This window comes from Pleurodeles waltl, chromosome 6, assembly GCF_031143425.1.
Source record: "Pleurodeles waltl isolate 20211129_DDA chromosome 6, aPleWal1.hap1.20221129, whole genome shotgun sequence".
Taxonomy (NCBI): Eukaryota; Metazoa; Chordata; class Amphibia; order Caudata; family Salamandridae; genus Pleurodeles; species Pleurodeles waltl.
In genome coordinates, this window is record NC_090445.1 from 427,353,056 (window position 1) to 427,371,323 (window position 18,268).

The following is an 18,268-nucleotide window of genomic DNA, read 5'->3' on the forward strand; positions in this document are numbered from 1 at the left end:
ATAAGAGGGAGGTACTGAGTGGGACAATAATGTCAGACATGTTAATTTAACACATAAACACTATTTTAACTCAACTGCCCTGTGTTTTACCCTCAATTTTGTGGACTTAAAGGAAAGCTTGCAGAATCACCTGTCTTGGAAATGATGTCAGTAAGTAGAGGGAGCAGAGCAAAGGAACAGGACAAGGCCTCACCTGCATCCTGCAAGGATACTTCAATGCCTAAGGTGATGAAATCTCCTCTTGGACCACAGACTAACACTCACAACTAAGGCCCATATTTATAGGAAAATGGTGGATCACGACTCTGCACCAAAATTGGTAGTGCTGTGCTCCGTCATTTTCACAAAGCAAGGATGCACAGTATTTAATTGAATATGGCGCACCCCTATGTTGTCCCCTGTGCTGGCGCTTAATTTAGCTGCCAGCACCAATGCAGGCGTCTTGCACCACCATGCAAGGATGTCTAAGTTTAGGGGTGTGATTGTTTATGTGCGGTGTCCCTTCCTGCACATAAACAATCACTAATGGTGATTTAGCACTTCTGTGTGTGCTGCAAAATGACAGAAGTAATTTTTTAATTATTGTTTATGTGCAGGAAGGGGCACCTTCCCACCTTCCCACACATAAACAATAATTTCTATCAGTTTGCTCTTTTTATGTGTGCTGCAGAATGCAACACACACAGAAAAATAAAAAACGAGGAGAAATAAAAGTATTCCTCCTGGTTGTGCCTTGCTAATGCCACCCCTGGGGTGGCGTTAGATTTTGGCACTGTCTCAGGTTTACGAAAAGTCATAAATCTTAGGCAGCATCAAAATGCAATGGGTGGTGCTGTGGCACAACCACAGCAATACCCATTGCACACCCCTTCCAAGCAAAGTGCTGCATAGGAAGGGGTCGTATTTACAAAGTGGCATTAAGCCACGAAAAGTGGCTTAACACCACCTTGTAAATATGGCGCAGGGCATAGCACCACCGGAGCATCACAGAAAGTGGCACTAGGGGCTCATTAATATGCCCCTAAAACTCTGCCTTTAATCACAGCCTGGTGAAACTAAAATCACCGATTCATACCAAACAAAAACATCCAAAGGCTTTTCGAGTTTTTCCATTTTAAGCTGCCATAGCAGCCAGCGGGTCTTTAACTTCCTTGGACCCTGATTCTGAGACTACTAAGGCTGCCCGGAGACCGGTCCAGTCTGTGATCAAAAGCGCCTCGAGCTGCAGTAATTGTAGCAGTGCTTAATTTGTGAATGAAAACCTGCCAGTGCCCAAAGCACTCCTCAGAAACACGCGGCTGCTGTAATTAAATGTGCGAGCGCTGATTTCCGAGGTAGTCTAATCCTAAAGCCATCTCGGGCCTCTTTAATCCATTTACAGCCACTCCCTGCCCCTTCAGCTCACTCTTGTAGCTTTCTGCTATCTCCCTTTGTGACGCTTTTCCGTCTTTCTCTTCTGCGTCTTTGCCATATATGTCTTTTGCACGCAGTAAAATAAATGTCGGCATTCAAAAATTAGTGCTGATGTCCCGCACCTGAAACCACTGGCTCAAATTAGGCACTGAGTTGTATGGAGTACAAAATACAGAGAGAATAACAGAATGCAGGGATTGGTAAATGGGTACACTTTTCCCACATCCACACTTTGAGGGAAAGAGAAATCCATTCTTCTGAAGAGAAAGAAGGGCCTCAAGAAGATGGGGGCAGCCATGCAAAACTGTTAATCAATCTTGAGATTTTGACAACAGTGAGGCACATCATGTAAAGATCTCCTGTTCCATAGAACAGGCACAGGCTGAAACTAGAAGCGTAGATCTATCTCAGGCAGTACATCCTACGATGAGCTGAGAACATCAGAGTCATTGTGGAAGGCAAAAATCTAGAGGCTGCAGGAGGAACCTGAGAATAGGTCCCATCAAGTAATGTGAATAGGCGGCGGAGAATGGGCGAAGCAGGATGGGGCCAAACCAAACGCTCCACCTTCATCGGTTATGGGAAAAACAAATTTGTCACAGTAGGGAATAATTAAAAAAATGCTCCCTGCACCATTGTTCCCGCCTTTGTTTTCTCTTTACCAACCTCCCTCCACCAGAACGGCTTACCGGCAATGATCATTTATTGTAATGCCTTTTTCGCGATTCTCATCTATACAAACCAGGAGCACTCCATCGCTAGAGGTAGGCACTGGCCGCGCAATTCACCCTCGGATCTATCACAGCACCCTATTCTGTACACGGAGCCATTTTTGTATTCCCTTCCTTTCTCACCAGCATGAATTATGAATGTCTACGATTATATCTAATTGGCCTCCTAGACGTTTTTCTCTTTATATTAATGTGTTTCTTCTAATAGACCAAAGGCCATAATGCCTGAAATGTGTTACATAAACCTTGGGTCATAATCAGGAAAAAACGTAAAAGAAAAGTCTAAGATTTACATGTCCGTCTCAATGTATTTTTAGGGGCATACATTATTTATTGGAAGCAATATGTGACCCTCCCTTACCTCTCTAGTACCACTGTAGTGCAGGGAGCCATATTCTGCAAAATGTCTTCGCACTGTTTTGAAGATTCCAAAATTTAGATGCAACCAACATTGAGCAAATAGAACTAGCTTAGTATGGTTGGGGTTGTAGAGGGTGCCAGACTGGTTTCATAAGATGCCACCCTAACACCCCTTACCCCACCAATTTTTGATGGTGATTGCACAAATTACTGTAGAAAAAATAATGTGTGGAAAAAATATCGTATCAAGAATATCGAGGACAAACATTTTGTGAAGGTACGTTTCTATGGGAAAGCAAACTTTAACAATACTTAACTCCACATATATGTACCGAGTTGATACGCATATAGTACATCTTTACTTACCTCGTTGCACTTACCTTCTCAATATTGTGGTTCTAGATATTATTGACACGATATTCTGTTCATACAATATTTGTTTTCTCAATATTCTCTCAGACAACCATCATCATTGTAATAAAAGAAAACATGAGACTGTAACCTTTAACTCTGATGTCTCTTTGGGAGGTGCTATATTAATTTATTTTAAACAAGAAATAACACAAAGTATATACGGAGTCAAAGTCCGGAATTGATCCTGCAGGGAAGCTACATGTAATACGGACCATGCAATACCATGTAATGCCATGCATTTCCTTGGACATTCTAATGTTTGTCTCAACAAGCTGCACATACATATGGGTGAAAACTCTGCTCAGCCTTGCAGTCCTGCAGGGTTTTAGTCACCCTATGGAAGACCAAGGCTGGATGTATTTTGGGCAGCAGAACTGCAAGACCTCTGGCAGAATACATATATTACTTACCTATCATAGGGTGTATTTTATTCGTCATAATGCAGACACCCATAGCCTTATTTTATGGAAATTAAAGTAATGATGTTTTACCTAGAGATTTATAGCAAACACTTAGTTTAAGACCTTTAGTGTGAGTTGCTTTCAAAATCTTTGTATTTTAAAGTGTGTGGTAACATGCAGATAGATTCCTGTTCTCAAGGCACAGAGGATCCTGTAGGGTTCATAAACAGATAACCATAGACAGAAGGGTCTGAAAAAGAGGTCTCCTTACACCTTATTTTACTTTGTAGCTGTAGTGATGAGAGAGCAAATATTAATTGCGAAGGAATTGACAACAGGTATGAAGCCTGCCAGGTTTGCAGTCACTGGCTGAAATATTCAGAATATCACCTCATTTGCTCTTTTCCCATATCCATTGTTCTCAGGTAAATCTCCATTTGGTTGGCCACCACTTGAATTTGGTGACATCGCAGTGGACCCCTTGGGAAATGCAGACCGCTGTGCCTCTGACAGGTGCCGGTGGCCCAGCGCTGCCAACGGGCAGGTGATGGTGCCCTTTGAGATCTCTCCCAACTACTGTAAGTAATAACCCATTGTTTTTTTTGACAAACTTTTATGGATTTTAAGTTTTTCCCTACAGTTTGGGTGTTATCATGAACAACTCTTTCTCATGAATGGCATTCCTACTGAGTTTTACAAAACCTTCTTGCACACTATTATGAACACCCTACACTCAACACTATCCTATTTTTCAACATCTGGCTCAGTGTCAGGCTCAGCATCTGAAGCCACTATTGTGGTTATACCAAAAGAGGGTAAAGACCACTCCAACCCCAAAAATTTCAGAACTAATTCCCTCATAAATATGGAAGCGAAGATCTATGCTAAAATCCTTGCCAACCATCTTGCACCTCTGATCTCTAAACTAGTCCACCCCACCCAATCTGGCTTTAATAAAGGACACTTAGCTAGTGACAATATCTGTCTCTTTTCACATGTCATTGAATAAGCCACTAACCCACTTTACCCGCAGTGGCCGCCATAGCCTTAGATGTTGAGAAGGCCTTTAATAAGGTTTCCTGGCCATATCTTGAAACCATCCTTCAAAGACAAAATCTAGCAGAGAAATTCATCTCAATGCCCATGACCCTTTACTTGAAGCCCTCAGATAGAATAAGGATCAACGGCTCTCTATCCCAACCATTCCACTTGAGATAGGGAACTCGCCAAGGCTGCCCCCTTTCACCCTTACATTTTTTTTACTACCCATTGACCCTCTACTCACAATAATCAATAACTCAACAGCCATTCATGGCATCACATTGTAGGTACCCCATACAAAACAGCCGCATATGTGGATGATATTTTGATAGTCACAACTTATCCAACCGAAGCCATATACATCATCGACCATTTCTCCCACTTCTCAGGATACTCCTTGAACAGAGAGAAAAACAAAACACTTCACGTAAACGTCCATTGCAACACCTCCATGGCGGGCTCCTCCAAATTCAAATGGAAATCTTCTATTAAGTATCTGGGAATTTGGTTCTGCAATGATGTGCCTGAATCTATTACCATAAACAAAAGCAAAACCATTGACAAACTGAAAGATCTATTGGCAACATGATCGGTCAAACATATATCATGCTGGGGCAGACTTGAAACCACCAAATTTGTGGTGTCCCCTCTGATAAACTTTGACTCAAAGAATGCTCCCCATGCATCTCTCCCAAGACTTCTTCTTCCAAATTCCTATGGAAACTAAAAAAAAACTCAGTACACCTACTAAATTGGGAGGCTGTAACTTCCTAAACTGGCACATTTACCAAACTTTATACTTAGTAGCCCAGGATGCAGGATGGTTTGAACCTGATCCACAAAAAAACCTACCTGGCTTGATATTGAATCCTCCCTCTGCCACCCTTTTTGAGTATTATCATCTCTAACGAAGTCATCCCACCCTTAAGAATCATTCTGAGAAGATTTTAAAGACACTAGTGCAGCCCTGACAAAAATAGACTCAATCTTGTTTACTGCTATCCACAAATACCCCTCTGCATTTCTATGGTACAATAAAAAACTGCAAATACCTAACTCAGCAACCATTGCCGCGACATGGGCCTCAAAAGGGATACAAAACAGAAGGGGACTTTTCTGCAAACTCAGAACCACTCTCATTCTCACAGCTAAAAAGCAAACACAACCTCTCAAATACTGATTTCTATGAATTCCTTCAACTCAAGCAAGAATCTCCAAACTAGGCACCTTAAATGACTTGTCACTAACTCAGAACTTACAAATGGTTACCACAAAAGGACATGCGGCCTCTAGAATACACAACTCCTTTATTCCAACATGACCCCACGCTGCCCCCATTGCCTCACAAATGGTCCTCCTTTTTCTCATATAACGAACTAACCCCTCGTAGTGAGGAGTCATGGTCAAAAACAGGCTAACACCTAACACAGGACAAATTAATCCCCTCATTAACCCAAACCAGATTTGTCGCTGCTCACTTCCTGTACTGGACCCCTGCTAAACTGTTCAGATTAAACACTTAAAGACTCAGGTGCCTGCTGGTCATGCAACCTATCACCTGGAAATGAAGAATACGTGTTCTTCTCCTGCCCAAACCTCGCTGCTTATTGGTCTGATTTATCCAGTACACTACACAAAATCTTTAAGAGCCCGATCCCACTAAATTATCTGATCATCACCCTGGGACCATACATTGCAAATCCTCCTATCAACCAATCTACCTTAGACCTCTCACTATTTGACCTCCGGCTCACCATTCCAATCAAAGTGATCCTGATTGACTGGAAATCGAACAATAACATCTCCTTCAATACCTGGTGGGCCTGGGCTACTTACCTTAGAAGCAAACATGTAAAACAATCCCACATTAAAGGCCATCCCATAGCCTCACAACAGGTATGGAACATGTTAGACCTCTACAGCCATAATTACCTCATGCAATAGGGAACCCTCTGCTCCTTAACATTCCCCCCACAAGACTTAGGTGGTCATTCCGACCCTAGTGGTCCGAAGACCACCAGGGCCGCGGTGGCGGTCTCACAGCTGACAGTCAAGCGGTGAAGATCGCCACATTACGAGTGTGGCGGTTTGGCCTGTGCCAAACCGCAACTTTCCTGTGCTTACCGCCAGGGCGGTCGGACCGGCGGGCCTGGAGATAAGCATCTCTGACCCGGCGGTCCACCCAATACCGCCAGCGGTATCACGAGTCCCTTTTCCACCAGGGATTTTGTGGCGGTAGCACCACCATGAAATCCCTGGAGGAAAGGCTACCGGTGACAGGAATTTGTATTCCTGTCGCCGGTAGACGACTTCCCCACCCCCCAGTTACCCAAGACACCCCCACCCTGTCCCTTGCAACATTCCCACCCCCCACCTCCCCTAACCCCCAGTATCCCCCCACCACCGCATACATGTACTTATTTCCCACCCCCACATACGCGCAAGCACGCACTCACAGACACGCACACCCTGACACTCACAACACCCTTACACTTACATGCACACACACACAACACTCCCCACAAATCCATACACACATACACGCACAGAGCACAACACCTCACTCACACACGCACTCAGTACATTCACCCCCATTGACATGCATACACACACTCCATCCCCCACCCCCTCCTTTCCTCAACATACATACACAACCTCCACCCCTGTCTACATGCATGCACACATGCACCCCGACCCAGCATTCACATTCACCCACACATGGATCACCATCACCACATTTACATACAGACACACACGCACAAACATTCCCCCACACTCCCCTCATTCATGACATGCATGCATACATTCACACACATCCATTCACACACCCCGTCCCCCTCCCCTTGCGGAGGACACTTCTCTGGTCCGACGAGGTGCTCCTCCCTGAGGAGATGGGACCTGGCTCTCCCACCGCCGGCAGCGCCCAGCATCAGGACACCACCAAGTCATATTACAGCTTGTAATACGGCTGGCGGAGTCCATTTGGTGCGGCGGGGCCAGCGGTGGAACCGCCTCTGTGCCTCCGACTGCCAGCACGACTACTGGAGGATTGGTGCCTAAATAGTGGCAAAAAATCCTTCAGTACTCATAATATGGCGATCGGAAGACCAGCAGCACTGGCCGTCTCCTGGCGCCCGCAGCTTCGGCGGTCTAAGGAAAAGACCGCCGAAGTAAGAATGACCACCTAAATCATTGCATCATAAGAAATTACAGCAACCACCTCATTATCTATTGCATGACTCTTTTTCCTGTCAACCCCATCCCTTCCCACTTTGTTACCTTTGATCCCTGCACAGAAATGACCCTGCACAGGGCATACACAAACCACACTTTCCACCCAGAACCACGCAATCAGTAATAGTAAAATAACCTAAATCCAACCCCAAGACAACTGGCACGACACCCGCTGCACCACAATCTAACAACACAGATCTCAGATAAAGCTTCTTGAATAATCTCTTTTGTCTGTATATAATGTTGTCTTTACGTTATACTTACCCTCATTAATGTCAAGTATGTATGTTTAAAATGACAAGGTCATCGATAATGAAGGATGATCACTGATTATGCAAATTTTCACCATGTACTGATTTTCCTAACGGGACATGTCTCTTTTGCATAACCAAGTCTTCTTATGTGGTTACCTGCTCGATTGCCGTGATGTATCAAGCTACCATATGACTCCTGTTTTACATGTTTTACTTTTTGTTTACTGTCATGTAACTAAAAATTAATTAACATTTTCAGATCAGAAAAACACTCGGTCTCATCACTTGCATGCAGACCCTCCGAAATAAAGTGGTGGGTAACTTCTCAGCCTGACTGAGACTGTGACATAGAAATGCCAATGATGTGGACATTTCTGAGATCATATAGGCATGAATTAGCACATCAGAGATCCATTCCCGATTCCACACCAAGGTGTGGCTATTGCAGCTGTAGCTTGGACTCGTAGCCTGCTCATGGGCCTGAAGTCATATATGGTTAACTTCCAGTGGAGCTCTTACGCCAATAATTTCATTGGGTTAGTCATAAATAATGTAGACTGCCTCTTTAGGTGTGGCTCTTCTTGCAGTGATCTTGTGAAATCACATTTAGCCATTTTACCTTTTTCTCTGATTATTTGTCCCCCCTCAGCCCCGAATGAACGGGCAGTGATAACGAATGCCATACAATCATTCGCCACACGTACCTGTGTTTCCTTCAGACCTCGAACAAACGAACGCGACTATCTCTTCATCGAACCACAGAATGGGTCAGTATGTATGCTTCATGGGGTATTTTCAAGGGCACTGTTTGCCATCACAAGGGCTGTCGAGTAAAACCCATCAAAGTGTTTGATAGGCAGTTTGTGGCACGGGTCAGATGAGAATTTCATGGCAGGTTGTCTGATTGCCATTGACGGCAGTGTCTGGTGGCTGATCCACGGTGGAGTGAGTGGTTATATGTGAGAGATGCTGTTTCACATCAGCACATCTGATTCGAACGTCTCCTTTGGAGAAATGAAGAACATGTAGTGACTGTATAGCAATCATTGGAAGCCCTTCAAAGATAAAGACAATATACAAGGTTGTAAGTGCTGCATAAGAGTGGTGTGGATTTGGTAAAATGATAAATGATAATCGAATGTTGGAACCTGTGGGCTTGAGAGACTAATGGGATAGAACTCTCACCTATACCGGGACCAATAAGTGAGGGTCTGACTTTGCGCTTTTAATATTGAGTGAATGGGGGTTTGCCAATAGGAAGCTCTTGGACATATTTCACCTTCTGTCTCTAGATCCACTTATTTGAAGTTGAAGGACAGTGAGACACCTACAGGTAGCCACGGTGAGGGTCTAGGGCAGTGCTTAATTTGTAAATTAAAAGGTGCCAGTGCTCAAAGCCTTCCTCTTAAACACGGGGCTTCTGCATTTAAATGTGTGAGCATTGGATACTGAGGCAGCATAATCCTGAAGCCATCTCGGGCCTCTTCAATCCATTTACAGCCACGCCCTGCCCCTTCATCTCACTCTTGCAGCTTTCTGCTTTCTACCTTTGTGATGCTTTTTCGTTTTTCTCTTCCTCCGTCTTTCCCATGTGTGTCTTTTGCTCGCAGCAAATGCTTTAGGCAGAAGAATAAGCCCCGGCCCTCAAAAATAAGTGCCGGTGTTCAGTACCGGAAACAATAAGCACAAATTAAACACTGGTCTAGGGTAGATGAGCAGTCTTTGTAACACAGTGTAAGAGGGGTCATCACTGTCCACTGTTACCCTTGGCAGATGCTGGTCCTTCATTGGACGGACCGGGGGTCGTCAGGTTGTGTCCTTACAGAGGAACGGATGTGTCTTTACCGGCACGGTGCAGCACGAGCTCCTCCATGCCCTGGGCTTCCACCATGAACAGAACCGCAGTGACCGCGATGACTTTGTCACCATCCTCCTCCAAAATGTGATGCCAGGTAAGCTATAAGGTGTGGAGAAAAACACATTTTCTGAGGTAACTAAGTTGGGTTAAAACTTGATCTATTCCAATGTGCCCTATTGATGTCATAGAATAGATACCGATTTTATTTAACTGGGTTTTGGTGAATCGCTGTATTCTGCAATTCAGCTTTTTGAGAATGAGGTGAGTAATGGGGGAAGGCAAGAGGTTGCATAGTCTTATCACAAAGCAATTAGCTGGAGGAAGTGCAAAGCCCTTCACTGTGAAAGTGACTGTTACAGTGTGCAAAAATGGTTATAGGATACACCAGTGGTGGCTCGTGGGAGGGAAAGGGGCGGGGCGGCCGACACGTGGCAGGGGGAGGGGGTTGGGGTTGTGACAAAATAAAATAAATAATAAAAAAAAAATTACCTGTTTCGCCGTGCCGCGCCGCGCCGCTTTGCTGTCCCCACTTCAGGCACAGGCTCCCAGCCTGCCCTGCATCCAATCCTACCGCTGCTTTCATACTGCTGGCAGCATGAAAACAGTAGTAGGATTGGATGGAGAGCCCACCCAGGGCAGTCCGTGGCAGAGTGGGAGCCTTTGCCTGCTCTCTCCAGCCCGGCAACGCAGTGCCGGGTTGGAGAGAGCCATGTGCGCATGTATGTTTGGCTGGCCTAAGACACCCGCCAAACACCATACATGCACTCTGTCCCTTCACGCCCGTGGCCCCACCCATTTTATGATAAAACTATAATAAACATAGTTTATTATAGTTTTATTATAAAAGTTTTGTAGCTGCTGCTGCTCACATCATAAAGTCCTCCATGTTCTACCATATCACTGTAAGTGCAGTGATGCACCAGAACAACTGTCCCACTCTTGTGAATTTGAGTCTGAGAAATGACTATTTTGTGATGTGATGGGGAGCTTTGCCACTCTCTGTGATTTTGTTGCGCTTGTAAATAATTGTACCAGGTGCGGCTCCTCCGTCACGGCGGGGAGTGTCTCCCCCTCCCCTGCCAGCAGCGGCAACTGCAAACCTTTTACCTAAAAACAATAATAAACAATGTTTATTATTGTTTTTTGGTAAAAATGGGCGGGGCCACAGGCTGTGATGTGCACTGCACTCCCCCTCACAGCGCATGCATGTTTGGCCGGCTGTCTCGTAGGCTCTCTCCAGCCCGGTACTGTGTTTCCGGGCTAGAGAAAGCAGGCACAGGCTCCCAGTCTGCCTGGGAGCAACCTGGCTGGGTGCTCCCAGCCAATCCTGATGCTGCTCTGAGCAGCATCAGGATTGGCCGCAGGGCAGGCTGGGAGCCTATGCCTACAGCCTGTCTGCTGAGAGGGGAGCGACATGGTGGTGACGGCAGTGGCAGCACAGGTAAGTTTTTTTTATTATTATTAAATCCCCCCCCACCTGCGTGCTAGAATATAACACATTCAAAAACTGTCATGTTATATGACAACTCCCAGGGCTGTTTCCATAAAAACCTTTTTTATTGCGCTTTAAAAATGCTGCCTCAAAGGAAACATTTAGGCCCATATTTATATATTTTTTGCGCCGCATGTGTGTCACTTTTTGGCGCAAAAGTGGCGCAAACTTACAAAAAACAGCTATATTTTGTAAGTTTGCGTTGCTTTTGCATCAAAAAATGACGGAAATGTGGAGCAAAAAAAGTATAAATATGGGCCTTAATATCACATATTGCACTGCTGTTATCCTGGAAGGGATTTGCCGTCACACACCTCTCTGCTGCTACCAAGGAAGAGTTTTATTATCACGTGCCATACTGCTGATATCAAGAATGGTTTTAATATCAAATATCTCAGTGCAGCTGCCATGGGAACGTTTATTGTTGAGCATAAGGATGCCTATACCAGTGCAGATCTTATTCTCTACAGCAACATTGGGGTCATTGTAATATCACAAGGAAACACTTACTCTTGCACTTGAAGGAGAGGTTTATTATCGCAGTGGTGCTGCCAAGGAAGAGTTTGATATCACACCACCAGCTCCTAAAATGACACAAGCATGTGGCAGGGAGAAAATAATAGTACTTGTCCCACTGCTGCTACTAGGGAAGAGTTTTAATATAATACTTTCCACTACTGCAAGGAGAAAAGAGTTTAACATGACGCATCCCACTACTCCTACTGGGGAACAGCAAACATAACAGTCCAATCACATAGCTCGTTACTGGCCCAGTGTCTGCTTTCATATTACATACCACACCTGATAACAATGGAATGTTTACTTTGTCTCCCTTCACAAAAACAATATTTAATCAAACACTTAATAATAACAACAATAATATTAATAACAAGAATACAAATAATACTATAAGCTTTATTATATTATTTACAAATATTCCTAAAAGCATCACAAGAATAAATAATTAAAAAGAGTATTAGATTTAAAAATTACAACACAGAACAAAACATTGAATGTTAAGAAGAGAATTAAGTCAGACAGTCATCACATTACACTTTCGGATGGCCATCTTTAAAAAAACATCCTACATTAAAGCACACAAATTGATTTGGGCAGGAAGTACAGGGCTGCTTTATACTGGCAAAAGTCATATAATTTAAGAACAGGCTAGACAAATGTTCTTGTCAGTTGCTTGTAATAAGAGCAGAAAAAGACTAAGGGCCAGATCTACAAGAAAGTGGCGCATCAGTCCCCATGCACCACTTTTCTTACGTAGCCCCTGCCCCACCTAACAACACCATGATTGCGCCATATTTACAATACGATGCACCATGGCGCTCGTTTACACAATAGCGTAATAATTTATGACACTATTGTGGTGCTTTGCTGGATTAGCGCCATAAATTATGGCACTAGGAAGACCCATAGGTTACTATGGGCCCATCACTTTAATGCCTGCCCCGAGCAGGTGTTAAGAATGACGGAAAAAATGTTGCAGTGAAATCTCGTAGATTTCACTGCACCATTTTTGTAGCCTCCCTACATGATAACGCCCCCCCTCGCATACATTATACCTGGCGCATTGCGCCACTTTGTAAATATGGCGCGGGGAAATGGCCTCCTTAACACCACATTAGCATGAAAAAAATGACATTAGTGTGGCTCAAAGAGGTGCAAAACGCCTTGTAAATCTGGCCCTAAATGTGCTAACGTTTGTGCGGAGGACTCAGCCCACTGACAAATTAAAATAGAAGTAGTATTAAATTGACCAACTGGGAAATATAGGTAAGATCTGACGGTCTCCGGCCGAAATTTAAGCAACAGTTTCCCAAGAGTTCTTAGTCCATGTTAAAAATTATTCACATTTTTGAGAAGTTTAACAATAACGTTGTCCTGTAGCATCGGTTTAATCAGTTCCACTTGTTCTCTAGAGGCCGTACAAAATGATAAAAACTGTTTCTTAACTCGAACAATACCTGTCTCAGACAACAGGTGGGGAGACTAAAGAAATCAGGTTTGCCTATTGCTTTCGCAATGACCTTTATGACATGCCAGGCAAACTAAAATAATAGCCCTGTTAAGACGGGTATGTTTATTAGACAATACAGAGACCCGCAGTAGTAGGGGTGCCACTTTAACCATATCTTCCACATAGAGCATACCAAGTTCCTCATGCAAAAAGAAAAGAGGGTTCGGTCAGGGGAGGCCTAACAATTACCTACAGAATCAATTTTCTTCGACTTGCTGATTAGAAATATTAGTACAACCCCAGACTCGGTCCCCATACCTTAGAACAGGCAGCCATTTACAGTCATAAACTTCTGAGAGGGGCATGACTGGCTTGTTTTCCACTTTTTTGGTAATTTCAAAAAGTGCTCCCATTGCTTGTTTATATAACGTTGACGTCGATGCGCAGCACATGCCAACCATGTGGACTGAGAATCAAAACAACCCAGATAAGGGAAACTGTTGACCCTCTTAATAGAGCGCCACTTCAGGGGTCAGTACCTATTTTCAATGTCTGTGACCCGCACACCATAGATTTTGTTTTTGTAATGTTTGTTTCAAGATCTAGGTCATCCATACATTTTACAAAACTATCAAGTAAAGCTCTTAGGTCATTTGGGGTACGAGAGAGCAAGACAGCGTTGTCAGCATAAAGCAGAGCTGGGACAGTCACAGCGTTTACCTTTGGCAGATCTTTTCCCTCAATTTGCAAACAGGCATTTAATTCATTAATGTAAAGCAAAAATGAAATGGGTGCAAAGACACAACCTTATGTCACACCATGTTCTAAAGCAAAAGAGTAAGTGCGTTCCCCACATGATCTAAACCTTACAGAGGCACCAATCCCCCAGTGCGGAGCCTTCTGGAAGTCAACAAGGTCCTGATATAGTCCCAGCTCTCCCAGAATGCTCCACAATTCACTAGGATTCACTCTGTCAGAACGCTAATCAAATCCATGAATGAGAGATATAACCTCGCATTTGGCGGTCGTATATTTGTTGATATTTAAATAAAGGTTGAGACAATGTTGAGCAGCGCCAGTGCCTGCTCTAACCCCCCATTGGACGGGCGGAATAACACTTCCTTTCTCAACCTATTCCTCGCTCGTGCTCAACACAATCCGTCCCATGATTTTGACTGTGGACTCTAAGATGGAAATTGGTAAGTAACACCGTGGGTTGTGCCTAGACCCCTTTTTAAAAGTAGGGACAATTACAGCAGTATGCCAAGATCTCGGGAGGCTCCTAACAACAGAACAATTTAAAATGTTGGTAAGAATTTGGGCCCACAAATCAGGGTCCCTCTTATACGAGTCCATATGGACTCCATCGGTTCCAGGGGGTTTCTGTGTAGGGCTGACATTAATTGCCTGTAAAACATCGTCTAGACTAAACCTAATTTTCAGGGGGAACACAGGTTGATATACAGGGAAACAGGAGGAGGGGGAACTCGAATTTGTATAAATTGTTTTAAAGTGTGCAACACATTTATCAGCACTGGTGTTGGTTCCTAAACCCCTGATCCCTTCCTCCAATGGGCATGGCTAATTGATGAGTCTCGAAAAGCCTTGGTGTCTTTAATTTGTGGTGACTCTATCAAACGGTGCCATAGCAAATTTTTAGATGCAAGCTTGCTTAATTAAATGACAGATTTAAATTCTGACTTTTGCATGGCTGTTAAGGCAATAACACTTTGGGTACAATTTAGTGCATCCTGAAGCCTCTTGTGGGCCACCATAGAATAATCTGTGAACTATCCAGGATTTGATTGTGTATACACTTTTGCTGGACACAAGAGACAAGTTTTAAATTGTGGTGTTCAGTGGCACAAAGGCATCCACTGCCATCTTGCTAGGCTGATGTTATGATAGAAGGTAATTAAAGAAAAAAAAACGTAACCAGTAGTGCAGCAATGTTCACCTTGTGCCATCTTAACCATAGCCCTCTGCTGATCACAGTTAGGTGTCTCGGGTTGTCAACAGTAACAGGTTTACTGGTACTACGGAGGGGGCTGGCAATACGCTATACGAGCTTAGCGAGACAGTAACAGAATGCTTAAACTCACCTATGGAGGGGGAGACAAAGAAATAATCAATGATTGATCCTCTGCCCCATCCAGTTAAGGTGGGAAGCTGTTTATGGTTGTCACCAATGAGTTCAATGGCAGTGACTAAGTCAACTTTATTCAGAAAAGATAAGTTGCTGATCCCTATGATCAGCTTTGGAAATCAGGGGTCCCACCTGGGATACATCAAAGGGTGAAGGCAATCTTATGCTATGGCCTAATTTTAGCATTTAAGTCACCACCAAGAATACCATTTAGGCCCCCTAACAGAGGAAACTCCCTATCTTGTAGACACTGTAAACAGAAAGCAAGTTATCAATGTTACAGACCTTTATCAATTGTGGAAACAGCATTATAGAAATTCACAATAAAAAGTTAAACTTAGCAGAACAAAACACCGATAAGATTTGAATATTAGTATGATTAATTAAGTATGGTTAGTTGGGGGAGGGCTGTAGCTAGCCGTCGAAAATGGCAGCAGAGTGATACTGCAGCTCCTGACCGGCCCACACTTATCCTGGGCAAAACGAGCAAAGCGACACAACCAGGTGCTGGGAGCTCGTATTGCGGAGGGCGTGGTGCTGCCCTGGGAGCGGCGTGGAGTGACCCCGCTGACTCTCACAATTCTTTGCCCTGGAGAGGGCGCACAGGGTCCCGGCCCGGAATCTGGTACCTGGGAGGCCACCTTATTACACGGTATTGCAGAGAGCGTGAGAGGCAGGCCCCTTCGTGGTGGAAAACGGAAAGGTCAGCATGTTCCCTGATTTTACGATGGCAGTGCAGGTTAAGAGGCGCGACGTGGAAACAGTGGCCGGAGTGGCCAGAGGAGCGGAGTGGGCCCTGGCTGGCTGCTTGGTGGCCGAGAGCTCCTGTACGAGGGACTGCGCTATGAGATGAGGAATGGCCACGGTGCGGGTGAGACTGGGCAGGCCTGGAAGTCCTTGTGCTTGTCCCCCCGTGCCGCACTGCGCCTGCTGACTCTGTGGACCTGCCTTACTCAGTGCTGTGCCTGCAAGTTGTGGGGGACCCCTCTCCCCCCTATCAGAGAGAGTGGACATTGGACTGTTGTTGGGACTTTAACACCCCTGTGGGGTAGCGCTCCATCCCACCCTCGGGACCCTTACAGTGCGTTGAGTGTTCTCTGCACACAATTCTTTGCCCTGGAGAGGGCGCACAGGGTCCCGGGCCGGCGCCCGGGAGGCAACCTAGGCCAGTGGTGGCCAGGCTCCTGCACCACCTCAACTGGGACACGTTATTGCAGAGAGAGAGAGGCAGGCCCCTTCATGGTGGAAAACGGGAAGGTCAACATGTTCCCTGATTTTACGGTGGCAGTGCAGGCTAAGAGGGCATCTTACATGGAGGTGAAGAAGGCGTTGCATGCAGAGTGGATTCGATACTCAATATTGTTTCCTTCAAAACTTAAAATCATGCTTGATGGTCATACGCACTTCTGCCAGACCCCTGAGGAAGCCTGGACCTGGCTGGAATCACACACATCCGGGACTGATAGACCAAGGTTCAACTGGCCTCAGGCGCCCCAACGCTGCAGGAAAAGAAGACGCTCGAGGGACCGGGAAGAGGGAATGACAAAACCCACACCTCAACAAGTGAACCAGGAAAAGAGGGCGGCTCTCCCGGCTGCGGTGTCCTTCCCAGAATCCAGCCATTCCAGCAAGGAGGAAGGCGACACCACAGATTTCCCTGAATCTGACAACATGTCCAACCTAGATTTCGTGGTTAGCGCCCAGGAGGGTGCACCATATGTGACGCCCCAAATGGCGAGTGATCTTAAATAACTACCACCACTCCTGCGCCACTAGTCTGATTTTGTGCTTGAAGATGCTGATTGGCAACATGTCCAGGCCGGTCTGGATGACTCTGATTGGTGTACAGTAGATACACGGAGAACCTACCCCACCAATCATCTACCGGGCTGGCTGGAGAGGTGTTAGTACTGAACTCACAACTATTCCTTTTGATGGTTTGGGTGGCCAGGCATTGCTGTGCTGTCCTGGGGAAGGGGAGCTGGGGCTTACTTGTATTACTTGTGTTATTGTTGCTGATGCCCAGGTCTGTATTTGGTACGATGATGCAATGCTTCTGTGCTGCTGGGGTGGGTGGGGTGGTGGCGGGCGCCTGGATGGGGGTTCCACTGAGAATCCATGACAGGCACATATGGAGCCCTTACGTTGATGACCTGGAAAGTCCGAGGGTTGGGCTCACCATCTAAACGCAACAAAATCCTACAATTCATTAAGAGACAAGGGTTAAAATCTCTATGTTGCAGGAATCCCACCTTTTAAAATCTGAAGAGGATAGTGTCTGCAGATGCTGGCGAGGACAAGTGTATGCTACAACATACTCTGCCTACACACGGGTATGGGAGAGAGCGGGAGTGCCCTTCGAGGCCTCTGCGGTGAAAGTGGACAAGGATGGACGATATGTGTTGGTGGAGGGGTGGCTTAGCGGCAGGACTGTAGTGCTGGAGAGCATTTATATCCCGAACCAGGAACAACTCCCATTCCTCCATTCCCTATCAATGCAACTGGCTCACTTTCCAGATGGGGCCTTTAATGGTGTACTTGACCCAGAGATGGACCACTTGCTCCCACCTCTGTGGGGTGCGGCAACCGTTAGTGTTGAGGTAGGACTACCAACATGGCTATCACAGTGGGATATGGAGGACATCTGGCATACCCAGCACCCACTTAGTACGGATTATTCCTTTTACTCTCACCTTTATCAAGTGCATACCAGAATAGATTGTGTTGTATGCTCTGTGTCCCTCAGCAGTTCGCTCACACACTCAGAATATCTGGGACGTACTGTGTCCGACCACAGCCCGCTAAACGTGATGCTGCAAACAGCTGAAAAACACCCTCCCATCCCAACATGGCATTTATACTCTGTGATGATGAAGGACGAGGTCTTCCTGGACATCTTGGCATCTAGGGTAACGGAGTATCTCGCCTCCAACCAAGAAACGGACTCAATTAGGG

The 18,268-nt window shown here is 45.3% G+C and overlaps 1 protein-coding gene across 1 annotated transcript in view; it reads left to right on the forward strand.

The window, feature by feature from the left end:
• The window catches only part of LOC138299836 (hatching enzyme 1.2-like), a 42,573-nt gene that overhangs the window by 13,603 nt on the left and 10,702 nt on the right, over nucleotides 1-18,268 (forward strand). The window contains exons 4-6 of the mRNA XM_069238434.1: nucleotides 3,745-3,897; nucleotides 8,498-8,615; nucleotides 9,622-9,800. Coding sequence (XP_069094535.1) covers nucleotides 3,745-3,897; nucleotides 8,498-8,615; nucleotides 9,622-9,800 — 450 coding nt within the window. The remainder of the gene's footprint in view (nucleotides 1-3,744; nucleotides 3,898-8,497; nucleotides 8,616-9,621; nucleotides 9,801-18,268) is intronic.